Source organism: Carya illinoinensis, chromosome 15 (genome assembly GCF_018687715.1).
Source record: "Carya illinoinensis cultivar Pawnee chromosome 15, C.illinoinensisPawnee_v1, whole genome shotgun sequence".
Lineage (NCBI taxonomy): Eukaryota > Viridiplantae > Streptophyta > Magnoliopsida > Fagales > Juglandaceae > Carya > Carya illinoinensis.
Window position 1 is genome coordinate 35,803,673 of NC_056766.1, and position 21,326 is coordinate 35,824,998.

General features: G+C 34.2%; 1 protein-coding gene across 3 annotated transcripts; it reads left to right on the forward strand.

Annotated features, from left to right (window-relative positions):
• The first annotated feature begins 333 nt into the window (after positions 1 to 333).
• LOC122295701 (TMV resistance protein N-like) lies at positions 334 to 6,108 on the forward strand. 3 transcript variants are annotated; one of them, XM_043104789.1, is made up of 6 exons: positions 334 to 892; positions 2,041 to 3,136; positions 3,332 to 3,622; positions 3,714 to 4,757; positions 4,857 to 5,583; positions 5,687 to 6,108. In XM_043104789.1, the coding sequence occupies exons 1-5, from the start codon at positions 369 to 371 to the stop codon at positions 5,562 to 5,564; spliced, it is 3,663 nt and encodes a 1,220-aa protein (XP_042960723.1). In that variant the 5' UTR covers positions 334 to 368; the 3' UTR covers positions 5,565 to 5,583; positions 5,687 to 6,108. The 3 variants fall into 3 exon arrangements, with proteins under 3 accessions (XP_042960723.1, XP_042960724.1, XP_042960722.1); XM_043104790.1 differs by having other exon boundaries at positions 5,711 to 6,108; XM_043104788.1 differs by having other exon boundaries at positions 4,857 to 6,108.
• Positions 6,109 to 21,326: the final 15,218 nt, after the last annotated feature.

The window sequence follows — 21,326 nt, forward strand, 5'->3', positions numbered from 1 at the left end:
GAGGAAAAAAAAATAATATAGGTACTTGACAACATCTGTGTGCACGCCAGCAAGCTTCATTAATAAAAGAAAATTAGAGGAAAAAAAAAATAAGCTAGCCTGATAGGATTTTAAATGCTTGGGTATTGCAATTTGGCTTACCAAGAAACTTCCCACCCAACTTCCCCACGCTGATAATGTCATTTGACCAAGAAACTTCCCACGCAACTTCATTTAAATTTGTACTTCATGTTGGAGTAGGTACATGACGTAGCCGAGAAGTTTGATCACCCACTTCTCTATTATTATTTATTTGCAATACGTATTCGGTCTATAATTATTGGACCTCTTTGTGATACTAATCTCGCATACACATCAGATCGATCAGGATGGGCACTTCTTCCATGGCTTTTCAATTAGGAGCTTCTTCCTCTCTCTCATTCTCTTCTTGTTCAATTCCTAAGTGGACTCATGATGTATTCTTGAGTTTTAGAGGTGAGGATGTTCGCCAAAACTTTATTTCTCATCTTTATCATGCTTTGCATCAAAGGGGAATCAACACTTACATAGACAACAATCTCAAAAGAGGAGAGGAAATTTCGCCAGAACTTTTCAAAGCAATTGAAGGATCAATGATTTCTATCATTGTATTATCTAAGAACTATTCAGATTCTAGATGGTGTTTAGATGAGCTATTGAAGATTCTTGAGTGTAAGGCAACGGTGAAACAAATTCATGTTTTACCCCTGTTTTACGATGTACCTCCGTCAGATGTACGACATCAAAAAGGAAATTTTGGAGAAGCATTTGCTAGAGTTGAGCATAAGTTCAAGGCTGATAAAGTAAAGCTTACAAAGTGGAAGGAAGCTTTAGAAAAAGTAGCCAATTTGTCCGGATTCGAATTAGGAGACAGGTAATTTTAATGAGTTGTGCTTATATATATATATATATATATATATATATGTTTATATATGATGTTCAAGAGAAGTTTATGAGGAAAATTTAGACAAATCCTGGATCTGAGAGTTTGCAAATTAATTGATGAAGATCATATGGTGCATGCATGCCATGCATAACTATTTGATATTTATCAGTTTTTTCAGCATTGAGTTTTATGCATGCATATCATACTTAAATTAGAAATCTTTTGATCTTACTGAGGGATTTAATATCGTACTACCATATTAATTTCACATGAAGTTTATAGGAGAAACAGAACAGAAGAACGTGAATGGAACAAAAAAGTAGTAAAATGTTTACCAATTCATATAAAGAATGAAAAATGTAAGTCAGAGAAGAGCACGAGGAAGAAGAAAGACTATCTTTGACATGGTAATCTACTACTATCATTTTGTAATGGAGAGAAAAAGAAAAAATGATACTGTGAGTAAATCATCTTTATGTGTGTACGTATTACAGTGAAAAGTCTAAACTCTTTAAATTTCTTTTGTCTTTTATATTGATAGCAATGAAGCAAAGTTTATTCAGACTATCGGTAAATGGGTGGACTCAATCATGAAGCCTACACTTAAATATGTTATTAAGGATCCAGTTGGAATAGAGTTTCGTGTACGAAGTTTATAGGAAAAAGAGAACAGAAGAACATGAAAAAAATACAAATCAATCGAAATCTTCTCTCTGCTTTTTTTTTTCCTTTTCTTTTGGCCACGTAGAATTAAGAAAAAAGTCCTGAATTGTTTATTTTTGGGTTATATAAAGAATAAGCAAAGGTTTTAAACATCAATTTGTTTAGAGATATAAAGACTGAAAAATACTATTAGTTTTAAGTTTCATAATTAAGAATTTAAGGAAGGGATAAATTCGAGAATAGAATAAGAAAGAAGTTAAAATGTTTAATAATTCATATAACGAACGAAAAATGTAGTTTGAAAAGACCATGACGAAGAATAAAGCCTATCTTTGACATGGTTATCTACTAATGTCATTTTGTAATGGAGAAAAAAAGGAAAAAAAAAAATAGATTGTAACTTAGCCATCTTTATGTGTGTATTACATTAAAAGTCTTTAACTCTTTAAATTTCCTGTCTTTTGTATTGATAGGAATGAATCAGATTTTATTCGGGACATCATTACATGGGTGGAGTCGATAATGAAAAATCATCTATCTCTTAATGTTGCTAAGTATCCGATTGGAATAGAGTCTCGTGTACAAGATATTTATCAGCGTTTAAGTATGGAAAGAAATGATATTATATGCATGGTAGGGATATTCGGAACTGGTGGGATTGGTAAGACAACTATTTCAAAAGATATCTATAATAGGATTTCTAATAGATTTGAAAGAAGTTGTTTCTTGAAAAACATTAGAGAAACTTCAAAACAAAAAAAAGGGTTGATTCGGCTACAAAATAAGCTTCTTAAAGATATCTTGGGAGGAAAATTGGATGTTTGTGATTTTGACGAAGGCGTGAATGTGATTAGTCATAGACTTCACTCTAAAAGGGTTCTCCTAATTCTAGATGATGTGGATGAGTTGAAACAACTAGAAACATTAGCTGGAGATCCTAAATGGTTTGGTCTAGGAAGTAGAATCATTGTAACAACGAGAGATCAACATTTATTAAATATTTCTAAAGTTGATTCAAAATACGAGTTGAAGATTTTAGCAGACAATGAAGCTCGTAAGCTCCTCAGCTTGCATGCTTTTGAGAAAGACAAACCACTTGACAGTTATGCAAAAGTCTTTGAACAAGTAATGCAATATGCTCAAGGTCTTCCACTAGCTTTAACAGTGCTGGGTTCAACTCTAAAAGATCAAACCATTGGTCAATGGGAAAGTGCATTGGATAAATATAAACAAATACCCAACAAAGATATTCAGAGTGTACTTGAAGTAAGTTATGATGGGCTGGAAGAACATGAGAAGGACATGTTTCTTGATATTGCATGTTTCTTCAAAGGAGAACCTTCAGCTGATGTCTATAAAATATTTGAGAGTTGTCATTTCCATCCTAATTGTGGTATCCAGAAGCTTATAGACAAGTGTCTTATCACTGTTATTGATAAGATTTGGATGCATGACTTGCTACAAGACATGGGCAGAGAAATTGTTCGAAAGGAATCACCCAAAGAACCAGGCGCACGTAGTAGATTATGGTTTTATGAAGATATTCGCTATGTACTAGAGGAAAATACTGTAAGTTCTTATATTAAAAGCTCTTTCAATTGAACACTTTTTACTGGTGAAACTTATATGAAAAGTTTTGAATTTCTTTTCATAACAAATGACAAAGAACTGCATATTAAATAAAATATCATATGTATCGATAGATAATGTGATATTTCTTTAATGATCTGATTTTACTTGCACTCTTGTGAATTATCTCATTAGGGAACAAATAACGTTGAGGGGATAAAAGTAGATCTTCCTGATGGTCATGTTCATGACACGATACGCCTGAGTCCCAATTCGTTTAAGGAGATGAAAAGACTCAGGATATTTATAAGCCATAATGCACGCTTTTCTGGAGAATTTAATTATCTTTCCAATGAATTAAGAGTGCTTAATTGGTCAAACTGTCATTTACAAGATTTCCCATCCAATTTTCGTGGAGAGAAGCTGGCTGTTTTTAAAATGCAGGCAGGTTGCATCAACAAGATCATTGGTGGCTGCCAATTTAAGGTACAATTATTACTGTCGATATTTCCTTCTTTAAACTCATATGTCCTGAACTTCCTCAGGTCTAATATACATATTTGTTGTTTTTCAACAGAACTTGACGATAATGAGATTTTATATGTGTAAGTTCTTAACCAGAATTCCGGATCTTTCAAGTTGCTCAAATTTAGAGAAATTGTATATTGAGTCGTGTGAAAATGTAGTTGAAATTCATGATTCTGTTGGATTACTTGATAAGCTTGTTGGTTTGGTTCTTGATTATTGCCCTAAGCTGAAGAGTTTTCCAAGGCGTCTCAAGTTAAGATCTCTAGAAGACCTTAATCTTATGAGATGCTCAAAACTTCAAAACTTTCCCCAAATCGAGTGTAAAATGGAACGTTTATTGTCCATTGATTTGATGGGCACTCCAATTAAAGAATGGCCTTCATCCAGTATTGGGTACCTCACTCCTCTTCTTAATTCGTTATCTCTGAAACGATGCGTTCATCAGTTGCAAAATCAAAATGAGCCTTGTCTCAGTGACTATTCCATAATACTTAGACACCATCCTTGGGTTTCAAACATTGATGGATGCTTCGATGGGATTAAAGGGTTATATCTATATGGAAGTGTCAAGGACCTGGTGCATCTCCTAAACAAAATTCCTCACTTGCAACATCTAAAGAGTCTTTCTCTCACTGGTGATCCAAATCTTGCAATAGATGAAATACATTCATTCATTGGGTACCTTACTGGGCTTCAATGTTTGCACCTAGCAACATACTCTGATGAGTATCCGATGTTGGATACTTGGTTTTATGCTAGCTTCTCAAATGATTGCTCATCCACTTTGCAAGAGTTAGATCTATGTCAAAGTGGTATTGTCAGGCTTCCTCCGAGTACCAAAAGCTTTGTTGAATTGAGGGTTCTCAGAATGATGGATTGCGACAACCTTCAAGAAATTCTACATCTTCCACCAAATATAGAATGTCTATTGGCAGATGGATGTTGCTCCTTGGAAAGATGCCCAGAAGTATCAACGAAATTTCAATTCTATACATCATGTGGCTTACAAAAGCTAAGCCATATTGGGTTGTCCATTTGCCCTAAATTGGATGAAAATATAGGGAGTCAGGCACCAAATCCTTCATTTGTTGAGGTATGCCTCTAGTACTTCTCTCGGTGTTTTTTTGCAGGTGTTTGTGTCTGCGGATTGCCTTGTGCTTATATGTGAAAATATGTGATATATGTTTAACAGGAACATATTCAGAACCATTCATGTGATATTATATTTCCAGGGAATAAGATTCCAGATTGGTTTAGCCATACTAAGGAGACTTCAAATAGTCATTCCTGTGAATTGGATATTAGTGGGCCCTTGTATTTGGATAAAATCATAGGAATTGTTTTTTGTGCTGTTTTTGGAGAAGTCCCGTATGGATCAGGTGCAGAGGCCGATATTTATGTTTCTATAAATGGAAGCAGGCTTGTAGAAACATATTTAAGCATATCTAAGTACTACGATGATAAAGACTGTGAGCATGTATATCTAAACTACACATTTAAGGAATCTATCGAGGAATGGCTACAGTACCCAACAGGAGACAATCTAAGGTTTACATTTGAGGGCGATGACGAACCGAACTTTAAAAGTTGTGGAGTTCACATAATTTATAAGCATGAAGAGAATGAGAGCTTAACAGTTGGGGAGTGCTCAGTAGATTCATTGAATGGTATCCTACTTTCTAAGAGACGCCGAGATGATGAAGACATCAACTTGGAATTCAACAAGCATCCACAACACAAAAGGCGCTCTCAAAACTTGGGCAATTCAAATGTGGTTATTGATTGCACATGTGTTGACAGTGATTTTGCAGAAGCAGAAGGAGGCTCTGAGGGAAGTTTAAAAGAAGAAGATGTACCTGCCTCTCGATTTGCGTCCCAAGAAAGCCAAGGCAATTCTTAGAAGGCTTACTAGGCACCAGGTCAGTGTCTTTGCATTGATAAAATTCCTCAGTTTGGTTTTTTTAATTTTTTATTGGATTAATTTTATTGGATTGGTTTGATGATATCAATGGCTTGTACAAGGATTTTATGCTGCCGGTGCAAAAGGGTTTCTCAAATGATGGGCAAAAGTCAAAGCAAATTTGGAGGAAACATGTGTGGGTGGTGTTGTTGATGGACTGTTAGTGTGCTCGGTGTTGTTCGTGATATGGTTGTGGGTTTGCAGGGGGTTTAACTGCATTGTAGGTTAATTTGGGATTGAATGGTTGAGTTGGGAGCATTTTGGTTCTCTCTCTATTGTTTTTTTTTAAAGGTCTGGGAGGAGGTGGAGTTGGTTTTAGGACATGAGAGGCATGACTTTCACGAGCCATTGGTGTATGTTGAAGACATTTAAGCATGTGTTGTTGATTTAATCTTTTGGTAATTTACTTGGAATTTTCTGCTAAATCTTTGTATGAACTTCAAGACAAGTAATACAGCTCTTTTTATACGGTTCATTTATATCATAGCGCTACTCTCATGCAATGCATCAAATTGTGTATATCTACATATTACGTGGACTTGCCTTGCCTCTGTACCTGTTCCTCTTTCTATTGCTTTAGCTTATGATGAATTTTGTTCAAGCTAACTCTAAGATTATGTAGATACTTGTACCTGTTCCGGGAGATACTTGTACTGTTTTTTTTTGGCATCTTGATGTGAAACCATTTTAACTTCGCCATTCGTCATGCATTTAACATGAATAGTCAAAACTGCTTTGGTTCTCTAGATATTAGTAGCTGAGCTGTCTGAATGTGCATAGTTTCGAATTCATTCCCAGTGGGAATCGTTTATTTTAAAAAAAAAAAAAAAAGAAAAGAAAAAACCTCTAAGATTATAGATTGCATTGTCTTGTGCAGGAGAGTTTTCTTTTGATATTTATGTGGTCACACTGTAAAAAAAACAAAAAAACAAAAATGGTGAGATTATAGACTCACACAAAGCCAATCTCACCTTTTAGCTGGCTTATGCTTCTCTTTTTGTTTCCCTTTTTTGTCAGTGTTTTGGTTCAATCTGAAATCTTTATTGTCTTGCCTCAAAACTCTTTTCAACTGTCCCCAAGTTCGTCTTCTGTATTTGCTTTAAAACAAAGACCAGAGCTAGATGAGCACCGAGTGCAATCCTAACATCTTTTACCTGATTTTCTATCGATACTTCGGTTGTAGCTTAATAATCCATAGTAATCGAGAATTGTTTCATCAAAATCTTGAATTGGGCCAAGCTCCATTTCGTAGCTTGAAAAGGAGCCATCTTTGGCTGCAGTTCAGATAAGTACTGCCCAGATTGGTCATTTAAAGTCTGTCCATCATTTAAGAATGTTTGGTGCCCAGATTGGTCATTCCTCTCCAGAGCCAGGGGAAAGCTTGATTTTGTGTGAGAGTAGGACCAACTTGAGCAGTCTGAAACCAACAGCCCGAAAGCAACTGTCAAAAAATAATGGTAATAAACAACTATTCTTGTTTAATCACAAAGTCTGACGGTGAGATACTGCATCTCTGTGCCTTTTTATGTACATTGCCCTGTTTTGGGCCCCATAAACCTTGTGTATGATGGGCCATTTATGTTTATGACCAATTTATACTTCAGATCAGGTGGAGAAGGACGGTGAGGACCCAAAGGTCTAAGACAATTTATACTTTTTAGAAATATTATCAAAATAATTATATATTATATATTTAATAATAATAATATTTTGATATTGTAAACCTTGTTTGGAAAAGGGTTTATAGTATTGTGGCAATATAGAATTGGCATCAGATGGTAAATTTACTTTTATTACAAAGCAGATCTAACGAATTTCAGGAAGCCACGTCAATTTGTGAGTTTCCTTTTGTATAATCTCTTTGTGTTTGTAACAGTTCTCTATTACTTTTGAGTACTTCTTTTCGCATTTCATTAATATGATTTGTTGCATTATTTTTTTAATATAAAATAAATATTTTGGCCAATCATATCAATTAATCGCACAAAAAATACGTAAAAGTGACTATATGTAACAAAAGTCTTTATAAAATCTCATTTTCAGTCTAGATAGATGGAAAGATAGAGAGAAAAATTCAGCTTTTGATAATTATGATTGGGATCCATGCTATTACATGCAGTTGATCTTGGGTTAATTTTATAAAAATAAATAGCAATCTTTTGATTTTCAAAACGAATTTCTTTTAAAAAGACACACGACCAGTAAATTAAACCATTAGCTTTATTATCAATTTCTAGTACTCTGCTTTCAGAACGAATTAATCACGTTGAAGCGCATAGAATTATAATTAAACAAAAAGACTATTCTTGTTATCAAATGGTGGTTCACTCTTTTGTACAGATATAATGTAGCCAACTCATATAAAAATTGAGACGTTGTTAAGCTCTCTCTCTCTCTCTCTCTCTCTCTCTCTCTCTCTCTCTCTCTCTCTCTCTCTCTCTCTCTCTCTCTCTCTCTCTCTCTCTCTCTCTCTCTCTCTCTCTCTCATATATGTTGGAAACTGAGACATAAATTGTTTGATTTACCTCAATTTGGAGCTAGCTGGCAATCATGCAAAAAGTGGGCAATCTTTTCATCTATAGCTGGAATTCAAGTGTTGTGTTGCCCTGAAAATTTTTATCCATAGCTTTATTACAGCAAATATCCGCTAAAAACACTTGCATGTTGCATCCCACATAGATGAAAGTCGACATTGTTGTTGGAATATAGCATCCAAGATTGAACAAATGGAATTGAAGTCTAAAGTAAAACGTGTTAAAATGAAAGAAGAAGAGAGTTAGTTAGTTAGTCAGTTAGTTTATTTTTCTTCTTGTACTTATATAAATACAGAGTTCTATTTTGTAATTAATCAATTGAGTCAACACAAAAGCATTTTTCTCAATTTCTAAGTCTCTCTACTCCATCTCGAGTTCCACTTTCAAGCTTGTTTCATATCTTCATCTGAAACTTAACATGGTATCAGATTGAAAGCAATTTTTGCTTCCGCAACTTTACATTCTTGCTATGATTACAGAGTTCTTTGCTCCAAAATCTTTTTAATCTCCAAAAATTGCTTGCATTTCTTGGAAATTTCTAGAAATGAGTTCTTCTAATGATGATCTCTCTGTTCATTCCTCTCATCTTCATCAAAATCCATCAGACGATTCTTCTAGTCTGTACTATTTGCATCCAAGTGATAATCCTGGTGCACTGCTTGTTTCTGAAATCTTTGCTGGTGATAATTACATCGCGTGGAGTCAATCAATTACCATTGCGTTAACTGTTAAGAACAAAGCTGCATTTATCGATGGATCGATTCTTGCTCCTCCTGCTGATCAACATGTTCTTCACACTACTTGGCTGCGAGCCAATAATCTTGTACTTTCTTGGCTCATGAATTCTATATCGAAAGAAATACGAAATAGCCTACTTTATGTTGCCTCTGCTGTCAATCTATGGAATGAATTGAAAACCAGATATTTGAGAAGTGATGGTCCTAGGGTTTTTCATCTTGAAAAATCTCTAAGTTCCATTACTCAAGGTTCTTTGACGATTATTGAGTACTTCAGTTCATTCAAGACGCTATGGGATGAATATCTCAATTACAAACCATTTCCAACTTGTAGCTGTGGAAAGATGGCCTCATATACCTGCAATCTATTTGACTTTTTGCTAATGAGACAACAGTCTGACTATGTCTTAAAGTTCTTAGTTGGTTTAAACGACTCTTATGCTTCAATAAGGAGTCAACTACTTATGTGTTCTCCATTGCCAAGCATGGCAAAAGTATTTTCCTTGCTGATTCAAGAGGAAAGTAAGAGACAATTACATAACTCTGTTGAGCATGAAACTCATGCTTTGTTGGTCAAGCAAACTAATCAGCAACCTAAATTCTCGAAAGACAAGCCAAAGAGATCCTCTCTGTACTGTACTCACTGTGGGTACAATGGACACACTATGGAGAAGTGTTTTCAGTTGCATGGCTATCCCCCTGGTTGGACTGGACCTAAAGGAAAGTGTCATTCACCTACTGCAAATGCAACCATTTCCAATGAAAAGGTCTACATTTCCAGCAGTAATGAGAACCAAAAGTTTTCTTTAACTCATGAGGAATTTACCAAACTTCTAGCACTTGCTAATTCGAATACTCCACCTACTCAAACAAATCCCACACCAGCTGTGAATCTTGCCACTTCTCATTTCTTTGGTAACCTTCTAAACTCTTCTTGTTTTTCTATTTCTTCACTCTTAGAGCATGAAATTTCATGGATATTAGACACTGGTGCAACAGATCATATGATCTGTTCACCTCTTTTGTATTCTTTTACACCTAAGCCTATTAATACTCTCATCAACCTACCTAATGGTCATTCAGTTTCTGCCAATTACATTGGTACCATTTGCCTTTCTAACACATTATCTTTAAATAATGTATTATGTGTTCCTAGCTTTTCCTTCAATTTGCTTTATGTTTCCAAATTAACCAAAGATACTAATATCTCTATCTCTTTCTTTAACTCTTACGGCCTTTTACAGGACCAATCAGCAAAGAGGATGATTGTGATTGCTCATGAAAAACATGAACTTTACCACTTCAAACAAGTTACTACCTGCAGCAAGAATAAGTTTCACTCTTTACCTTTTGCTTCAGCTATTACCCAAAACCATTTAGATATCTGGCATAACAGACTAGGTCATGTTTCTGCTTCAAGATTACCCTTTCTTAGACAATTAGAACCTTCCATATCTCTTGATTCAAATAATGTTTGTGATACATGTCATTTTGCAAAGCAAAGAAAGCTTTCTTTCCCTGTTTCCCAGACAAATTCAAATAATATGTTTAATTTGATACACTATGACATATGGGGCCCTTTTGGTGTTGTCTCTTATTTTGGATTTAGATTCTTTCTTACAATAGTTGATGATTTCACATGTTGTGTTTGGGTATATATGCTCAAAGCCAAGTCTGAAGTTTCCTCCATCTTTAAAATGTTCTGTAAAATGGTGGAAACACAATTTAGTGTTTCTGTCAAAATTCTAAGGTCAGACAATGGGTTTGAATTTCTTCTTCCTCAATTCTATCATGATAATTGCATAATACACCAAAGGAGTTGTGTGGAAACTCCACAACAAAATGGTGTTGTGGAGAGGAAACGTCAACACCTACTAAACACTGCTCGAGCCCTAATGTTTCAAGCAAACATCCCTTTAACCTTTTAGAGTGATTGTGTGTTGACAGCAGCACACATCATAAACAGAATACCTACTCCTCTTCTTGAAAATAAAACACCTTTCGAAATGCTCTTTCAAGAAGCTCATAATCTTTCTCATTTAAAAGTATTCGGATGTCTTTGCTTTGCATCAATACTCTTAAATCACAGGCACAAATTTGATTCAAGAGCTTCAAAGTGCTTGTTCTTAGGTTATCCCCCTGATATCAAAGGATACAAATTGCTAGATCTAAACACAAACAGAATATTCATTTCAAGAAATGTAATATTCTATGAAAGAAAGTTTCCTTTTAAAGCCCTCCCATCTAATTTTGAAGCTAATTGCTTTTTGTTTCCACCAAATACTTATGCTTTAGAATTTTCTTTTCCTTTTTCTGAAAATTGTTCAAATCCATCTTCAAGTCAATCAAATTCACAGATTAAACAAATGGAAAATACTGAAACACAGATTGAACCAAATGGTCCAAATGATATCCCAGAACCAAACTCTTCTTCAATCGAATCAACTGTAAATACTGAATTATCTGGTGATCAACATTCTTAACATGTTGATCATTCTCAGCAACTCAGAAGGTCCTCCAGAATTAAACAGCCACCTATATACTTGCAGGATTATTTTTGTGGTTCTGTCCAAAATGTTATACATGCAAACTCTTCATCTTCTCATGCTGCTTGTTCTCTTGACAAAGGTATTTTCTATCCCATCTCTGACTTTATATCTACAAGTAGATTGTCTTCATCTCACAGAGCTTTTTTAGCATCAATTTCAGCCTCTCAAGAACCCAAAACCTTTATACAAGCAGTCTAATTACCTGAATGGCAAGTTGCTATGCAAAAAGAAATAAATGCCTTAAAGTTAAATAAAACTTGGAAACTTGTTACTCTTTCTGAACACAAATAGACCATAGACTGCAAGTGGGTATTTCGAATTAAATATAGAGCAGATGGTACTATAGAGAGATACAAGGCTAGGTTGGTAGCTAAAGGCTACAATCAACAAAAAAGATTGGATTTTTTTTATACCTTTTCTCCAGTAGCAAAGGTTACTTCCATTTAATTGATCCTAGCCATAGCTGCCATTAGAAATTGGCATCTTCACCAACTAGATGTAAATAATGCCTTTTTACATGGTGACTTACATGAGGAAGTTTATATGTAATTACCTCCTGGTATGGCTAAAAAGGAAGAAAACAAAGTCTGCAAACTTCTTAAGAGTCTTTATGGCTTAAAACAAGCTAGTAGACAATAGTTTGAAAAACTGTCAAAGGCCTTGCTTCAATATGGTTTTGTCCAAGGCAATTCAGATTCCTCTTTGTTCATCAAGAGGTTTGAATCATCTTTTATTGCTATACTGGTTTATGTGGATGATGTATTGTTGGCCAGTGATAGTTTGATAGAAATTCAATTGCTCAAAGATTTTTTACACAACAAGTTCACAATTAAAAACTGGGGAGAACTCAAATATTTCCTCGGCTTGGAAGTGGCAAGGTCCAAGAATGGAATCTCAATATGTCAGAGGAAATATGCTCTTGATATACTTCAAGATACTGGAGTACTTGCTGCCAAGCCTGCTGCATTTCCAATGGAATCCAACCTTAAGCTCACTGGAACAGATTCTGCCTTGTATCATGATCCATTAGCTTATAGAAGAATCATTGGACGATTGCTATACTTAACCCTCACCAAACCTGATCTTGCCTATTCAGTTTAGGTTTTAAGTCAATTCCTTGCCAAGTCAACAGTCAGTCATTATCAAGCAGCCACTAGAGGTCTTAGATATCTGAAGGCAACACCAAGATAGGGATTATTCTTTCCCTCATCATCAGAATTGCAATTGAAGGCTTTTTCAGATAGTGACTAGGCAGGGTGCATTGACACACGAAAAAATGTAATAGGGTTTGCTCTTTTTCTAGGCAACTCACTGATTTCATGGAAAAGTAAAAATCAGGCAACAATAAGTAGGTCCTCTGCCGAGGCAAAGTACAGGGCCATTGCATCGATAGCATGTGAAATCCAATGGCTTCTTTATGCTTTGCAAGACTTGGGCATTAATCACCATCAACCAACTATGCCTTATCCATAGCAACGAATCATGTTCAGCATGAGAGGACAAAACACATATAAATAAATTGTCATCTTATCAGAGAAAAACTGCAGCACAAAGTCATCAAGTTATTTCACATTCCTTCAAGATTGCAGCTGGCAGATATATTGACCAAACCCCTTGGTTCTCTCCCATTTCATCATACTTTACGTAAGATGAACATCATTAATATCCATGTTCATCTTCAGGGGGGGTGTTGGAGTATAGCATCCAAGATTGAACAAATGGAATTGAAGTCTAAAGCAGCACGTGTTAAAATGAAAGAAGAAGAGAGTTAGTTGTTTAGTCAGTTAGTTTATTTTTCTTCTTGTACTTATATAAATATAGAGTTCTATTTTGTAATTAATCAATTCAGTCAATACAAAAGCATTTTTCTCGGTTTCTAAGTCTCTCTACTCCATCTCGAGTTCCACTTTCAAGCTTGTTTCATATCTTCATCTCAAACTTAACAATTGTATCAATGTGCATGCAACATTTTGTAGAGAAGTTCATGGTATCCCTTCCAAAATTAGCTTGCTTCTTTATGCCCTGTTTCAGTGTTTTGGACATTGCCCTGTTTTAGACAGTCACTAATTTGCTTTCGGACCGAATCAATCTCGTTAAAAGAGCATTGGAACTCACAAAAATCTATCATTGTAAAGTTTGCTAATTTGCTTTCGTGCCGAACCGAATGGATAACGTTAAAAGAGCATTATTGGAAATTACAAAACAAAAGTATATCATAGTAGGTGGACCTGCTCCAACATCTTTTTGGGCATGCCAATAATGTTGTTTGAAAGAACATAGAGTCCATCATTTAACTTTTTATTGATGTAAATAATGCATATTTATCGTAATTTCTCTATTTTTTGTGCTATTTTCTACATAAATTCAACATCCAACATCATCTTCCCTCTCATATAAATAAATATATATATATAACCACCATCCTTTAGAGACAATTACTATTTCTCATAAGGGAGCAGAAATAAATGCTTCTCCCCATATTGATCCTAAAGCTACCATTTTTACTATAAAAAAAAAATACTGAACGAAACAATTTTGTTAATCAATCTCTTCATGTTATAGGATAGCAATTGGACGGTATTGAAGAAATATATAATTAGCAACCACCTTAAAATTATGATTATGATACATTAGCTAGTTATATATATTAGTATTAAAACGTGTTCTTTGGAAGCCAATATTCACATATCACGCATGTCATGATATTTTCAAGTATGTCATTCGTTATGTTTCATTCTGTATATTATAGTTATATATGTAGTATACATCTCACGTTTCATAAATTTAGACATGATGTCACTTATGTTTTATTTATCTTAGCAGGTACAATCAAAGTCATAGCACTCATAAATTGATTTCCAAATAATGGACTTTAGACTTCATTCTTGACCCTTATCGATCTGCAGTACTCGAGTGCATGCAACGATACTGACCTCATCTGAAATGGTTGCACAGCTAGCAACCATTGGGAACTTGTCTTTGTCGATGTAAAGGAGGCGCACTGGAGCTGTGGTGACTCGATATTCTCACTTTTAGACTTATTAAATGAACAGTAATACATCTTATTGACTAATAACCAGCTTTATTGTATTCTTTTCCATTTAAATTTGGATTATTAAATTTGGATCGGATTTTCTATCCCCGCGACAGGAGAAAAATTGAAAACAAATTGACAAAGAATATGACAAATTGGACCAACCGAATGGGTGAATTATTATTTATTAATGTAGTTTCCTTCCATTTTGATTTGGACTTCGTTTGAATCGAGTGGTCGATGTTATTGCTGAGAGTTTGAGACTTTACTTTTACACTACTCTAATGCATTTCTCTATAATTATTAATTTGTGATAACACTACTCTATAATTGGATCTCTTGATAAATAGTAATCGCGCACACTACTAAGAGTTTCAGAGCATGGCGTCTTCCATGGCCTTTCAATTAGGAGCTTCTTCCTCTTCATCTCCTTCCATCCGTCAATTTTAGTGCACCAACGTCTATGTTTTCTAAAGTTGAGCTTTGACGGATGTGAATTTGAGCTTTTCATAACTGATTCCTTTCTTAAATTTTCAACATAAGAGCATGGTGCATAATAGAATGAGAGAATTTCCATAGCCAAGAAACTCTACCTATAAGGACGACCAAAACAGACCCAACATCGCTTTACAATAATAAACAAAAACTAAACAGAAATAGCTCTAAGCAAACTAAACTTGCACTACACACAGATCAAGGGCTTCTGCGTTCTGATCATATTTTCTTCCGCCGGTGTCGCGTCGAGTGGTTAGGGAGAGGAAGGGAGAGGGAGAGAACAGAGAGAATAGATTTCGTTGAGGCCAGAGAGAGAGAGAGAGAGAGAGAGAGAGAGAGAGAGCAAATGGGTTTGAAACCCATCCAGCTGGGAGCTTCTCTCATTGTATTTATGGCATGAATGTCTGTTTTTAATAAAACTTTCAAGAATTGTATAACATTGATGTGAGAAGTTTCACTTGGAATAGCATAACAGTACGGTCATCCAGTTGAAAAATTTACTGATTTCGTATAGTGTGCATGAACAGTTGAAGATATCCATTAATTGTTTTCAAATTCTATCCTTTGTTCAATAGGTGGGACTTGGAGTCGTGTGCGAGTGAACTATTTTTGAATGATTTCCGAAGTATGGTAAGCACGTACGCCGGACTGGGGTAAGACTGGGCAAGAGACGGCGGCATGAGGGCGAGGGCTGGGGCGAAACTTTAGTATTCTTTGTGATGAGGCCTTTCTCGTGCGCTGGTGCAGGGGACTCGGCGGGGGAAGACGCAGAGGAAGAAAAGTGAAAATATGGGTGGCGGCGACGGTAGAGCAAGTATTGGAAACCCTAGCGGGTTGGGCCCCCACAAGCAGACAATCTGGGCTTTGTCTCAGGCTGGGCCATTTGTTTTTACAGCCTAAAGCCAGTTTTATTTGTTTTTTTGTATTTTTAATTGTTAGTTTAGTTTAGTTTTTATTAATAAAATAGAAATAGATCAGTGTCACACTCCTCTTTTGGAGGAAAGAAGGTGAGTGTTAGTTCTACTCCTCCTTTTGGAGGAAGGTAGGTGTTAATACTCTTCCTCCTTGGGAGGAGAGAGTGTGGTAGTACTCCTTCTCTTTGGAGGATGGAGCATGAGTGTACCTCTCTTTTTTGGAAGAAAGGTTGTTTAGCTCTGTTTTGACAGAGCGCTTTCTCTTTTTAACTGCTGTCAGGAGAGAAGGTGTAGAAGTTTAGACAATGTTCGTCACAAAGAAATTTGTTGACGAGAAAGCTCCTGAGCAGTTTGCGTTAGTTGACTTATAGTCTGGTTCTCCTATATTGATAAGTTACAGTTGTAACTTCGTTTATGAATGAATGCAATGAAGCATATTTCCATCAAAAAATAGGTGGGACTCGGATTTCTTACAATAGCCAAGTCTATTCAAATGCAATAACCAATCATCTGGACTATTTCGAACTTTGGTGATCTTCAGAATCTTTTGTTCCATTCGTTTACAAGGAGTTAGGGTTGCAAACGAATCGAGTCGAGCCGAGTTCGAATAGGGGATCTCGAGCTCGATTAGCACATATATGTGATCGAACTCGACTCGAGCTCGACAAAATTTAAAAACTTCTGATCGAGCTCGGCTCGCCTAACACACGTTAAGATCAAACTCGACTCGAATTCGTATAAATTAAATAAACGAACTGATTCGATCTCGAGCTACTCGTTCGATTTAAATTCTCTGTTTTTGTTGAAAAATCAATGCTCTGTTTATGTTGAACCCCAATGCCCCCAACCGATCAGCCACATCAAAGAAGCATGTAGCAACAGATTCTCGCAAACAACGTAGAAATTAATCGCAATAGAGAAAATATAGAGTTTCGACAGAGAGATTGAAAACCAAGAGAGAAGCGATATAGAAGAAATTATATCAAATAATCAAAGCAAGCCGCAGCCAACACTACCATATCCGGAACTACAAATATCACGTTCATTACAAAAATGAAACATTTCAAGATTCCAATTGGTCATTCACTAGTCAGAGCTACTCCAAACTGTTTGCTTTACCCAAGAATTCGAGATCCTCGATTATACAATTTCACTATAAGGCTACAAAAAACTTGCAGAAAACTTGGCTCACTTGATGCTGCAAACGAACAGAGGATTGTGGAGGTTGCGGCAGCGATCAGAGGCAACGGGAGGCACGACCACGTTGTACAGCGGTGGTGACAATGGGGGCGGTGAGAGCAGCTCATGGGTGGTGGCTAGGAGAAGAGAAAAAAAAAATGAAAATGGAAGAAGGAGAGGCAGATCTCGTGCGGCGCATAAGAGTGGGAGGGGAAGATAGATGAATTAGGGTTTTTGTTTTCCTAGCCCCAAACGATGTAGTTTTGGGTGGGGTTTAGAGTGTTGGGCCACAGCACACGGGCTGGGCATTAAGTTTACCAATCTAACTATAATTTTCTCCTCTTTTTTTTCAAATAAATACCCAATGTTGATAAAAATATGATAGAAATAAAATGTAACAAAATAAAACTAAAGACACAGCGGAAACTAAATACCAAATGTTTTAAAATGTAACAAAATAAATTTTAATATTGTGTAATATTTTATTTGCTTATATTTTAAGTTACTTATATATATATATATATATTTCTTTTATTAATGATTTTGATTTAATGATCTCTTTAAATATATGATTTCAAAATGTAAATATATTTTTTTATTGTTAGATAAAATTAATCGTTTAATAAAATTAATTATTTTTCATACGTTCATTTTTATGTTATAGTTAATAATTATTTTAGGTGAATGCTATATAATAATTATATTTTCATAAGAGCATATGAAAATATAAATATTTATTATAATAGATTTCTATTTTTCACTGTGCACATGCGCCTCTTAGTAGTAATATTAAATATGACCAAATAATCAAAATGAAATTAGATAAGTGTCGTAGTCAAATTAGAGTTGCTTACAATTTATAAACATTTGATTCAATAATTCTTTTATGAACTTAATACATATTATCTCAACATTATTCTTTCGTCACCTTGTTATACATAAAGTAACAAAATATATTACTTATACAAAGTAGCAAAAATAATAGATATAACACATCAAATATATACAATAAAAGAATATATGTAAGAGTATATATAGAGAGAGAGAAAAAAAAAATATTACGAGTATTGTGACGAGCTCAAAACGAGTCGAATCGAGTTTATACGAATATTGTTCACGAGTCTAAACCGAATCGAGTCGAGATTATACGAGTTTTGCTCATTTAATATTCGAACCAATATTCGTGTTCACGAACAACTCATTTATTAAATGAACCGAGTTCGAGTCGAATTTATACGAGTCGATCTCAAATTGTTCACGAGTGGCTCTGTTCGTTTGCAGCCCTACAAGGAGTAGATCGAGAACATTCTCTTTTATTATGTATAAAATAAGAAAACGCGCGAGATTCCATTCAAAAAATCGTGGCGTAAATTCTATTTTACATACATCCTTTACATTCTATGCAGCTAGCTGCACATTAATGGAGATTCTAAAGATTATCGAGGTCTTACTTAAAAATTTTTTCTTATGAACACAGTAACATGTAGGGGTGAGTATCGGCCGGTCCGGACCGGCAAAACCGACCGGACCGGCACTGTTTGGACCGAACCGAACCGGACCGAATTGGGACCGGTCCGGTCCGGTCCAATTTTTAAGGGACCGAGAGGATTCGGTCCGGTCCCGGTCCGGGAGCTTTTCACCCCGGACCGGACCGAACCGGACCGAATAGAAATTAAAAAAAAAAATATTTATATATATTATTTATATAATAGTTGTATATAATTAATTATATAATTATATATGGTATAAAAAAATATTAATAGTCTAATATAGACTATAGTTATAATATGTATTAAATCACTATAACTACATAGAGTATTAGTAATAAGAGTATTACTATTATTTAATATAGTATTACATATAGTATTACTATCATTACATATAGTTATTAGTTATAGTATTAGTACTAGTATAGTTATTAATACTAGTATAGTTATTAGTACTAAAAGACTAATAATATTAGTTATTTGTATTACATATAGTTACATATATAGTTATCACTATAACTATTATTACATATAGTTATTAGTTATAGTATAGTTATTATTACATATAGTTATTAGTTATAGTATTATTACTAATAGACTAATAGTATTAGCATATTACTAATATATATATAATAGTATACTATATATATATTAAATATATTACAATATAATTACATAAGTATTAAAAAAAATGTCATTAGATAAAAAAAAAAAAAAAAAAAAAAAAAAAAAAAAAAAAAGTCAACCTTGGACCGACCGGACCGGACCGGACCGAATAGGACCGGACCGAACCGGTCCTGAGGGAGTTCGGTCCGGTCCAGGGTGAGAAAACCCTGGACCGAATAGGTTCGGTCCGGTCCACAAAACCTCCCCGGACCGAACCGAACCGGACCGAACTCCCCCCTAGTAACATGTACCATATGATTATGTACATGCAAGGATCATGATTCATACGAGAACTTTGGAGGAAAACCAAGAACTAGCTTACTTCCAGGATAAACCTAGAGGAATCATGTAGACACAATCCAAGAAGCTCTATTCCAACACCTTATAATCTTAATCAATTACTAGCTAGCTAGTAGAAGAAGAGCAGGTGGGTTTGGGTGTTAAGAAGTATCGAGAAGAATTATAAATCTTCTATATATAAAAAGTGTGTATGAAACGGAAAATCTTGTTTTAACGGTTTTTCTTGTTTTTCCGTTAAAGTTAACACCGTTTGTTTTAATGGTTTGGCACATAAAATGAAGACATAAATGTTGAGAGAGATAGCATTCAATGTTGTTATATGATTTATTAATCTCAATAATTATAATATTTAATAGTTTATATAATAATAAGTAATTAAAGATTAGTTATTATATTTTTTTCTTTCTCCTTAACATATACACGTGTATTAGGTGCATAAGATGTGAATCCCTAAGTATAATATACATATATTATACGTTTCATTAACTCAGATTATTGGGTATTCCAAATTTAAAAATCTCATATAATATATAATATAAGTGTGTTTAATCAAGTGTTTTTTTTTTCCATGGTAGTAGGACGTAGCTTCCGCTAAGTCATATTTCATACGTAGGCTTGCTATGATAGGCACGTGACAAAGGCCGTGATTCTTGAGCTAATCAAGAAAGAGTAAATTCGGCCAACAATTTCAAAATATATTTTATGATTTATATATATGCTATATATAGAAAATATTATACCACAAATTTTATAAAAAGATTATGTTTTAACTTTGTGTTGTCCCTGATCGACTCAACCAATAGCAAAATAAGAATTTCAATATTGTCTCTATTGATTGTCTACAAGATGACATAAATTGATGAATTATAATACAAACATCAAACGACACATATTTTGAACTACCGTTTGTATTAGACTTTTATTAAATTTTTCGCATACATCTTTACTAAAATTATAGATGTTATAAACATGTATTGGATTATATGATATTTTGAACTAATTTTTTTATTTTCTCCAATATGCCTTAAATTATTAAGTGACATCAATAATTTTTATAAAATATATATTATTTTTTACAAATAATTATTTCATAAAATTAGATAAACGTGCTTTGCACGTTACTCCCACCTAGTAGTAATAAAATGTAGGTAAAAAACAATAATAAAGTAATGAATAGTAATAAAACGTAGGTAAAAAGTAATGAATAACAATAAAAGTATGTGAAAAGTAATAATAAAATAATAAATAATAATGAGAAATGTTGAGAAGAGTTGAAATACTGTTGGTACCCAAACATTGGTCGGTAATAAGGGCGTTGTCGCGATATTTCGATATCAATGCTAATTTTGATTTTCTTTATAATTTGTATGCATGCGTATTCTTTTTTTTTTTCACCTTTATTTTCTTGTGCATGGTAATTTTGCATGATATTATTTGCACACTATTAAAAAAATTAATATTTGTGATAAATTATTTTTGATAAAAATGATTATTTATGATGAAATTAAATATATTTTAATAAAATATATTCATTTTGATAAGATTGACTATAAATTATAAGTAATTTTATTGTAATGATACGAGATCATGAGTTAATTCTTCCATCACCAGTTTATCTCGATCTATCAGACTGACCATATAATTATTACCGTACTGGAGTTGCTGTTATTTTATTTACGTTCACATATGATTTTGGACATCACGATGCAACGATGAATTATTAAAATAAAATCTTTTTATCTTATTTTATTTCAATTTATTATTATAATTTTTTTAAATTTTTATATAAAATATAATAAATAATTTA

Excerpts from the sequence above, each read along its gene's own strand:
- LOC122295701 (XM_043104788.1), top strand. The coding sequence starts at position 369 with ATGGGCACTTCTTCCATGGCTTTTCAATTAGGAGCTTCTTCCTCTCTC. Across the intron at positions 893-2,040 it reads GGATTCGAATTAGGAGACAG|GAATGAATCAGATTTTATTC; the intron begins GTAATTTTAATG and ends TTGTATTGATAG. Across the intron at positions 4,758-4,856 it reads CAAATCCTTCATTTGTTGAG|GAACATATTCAGAACCATTC; the intron begins GTATGCCTCTAG and ends TATGTTTAACAG.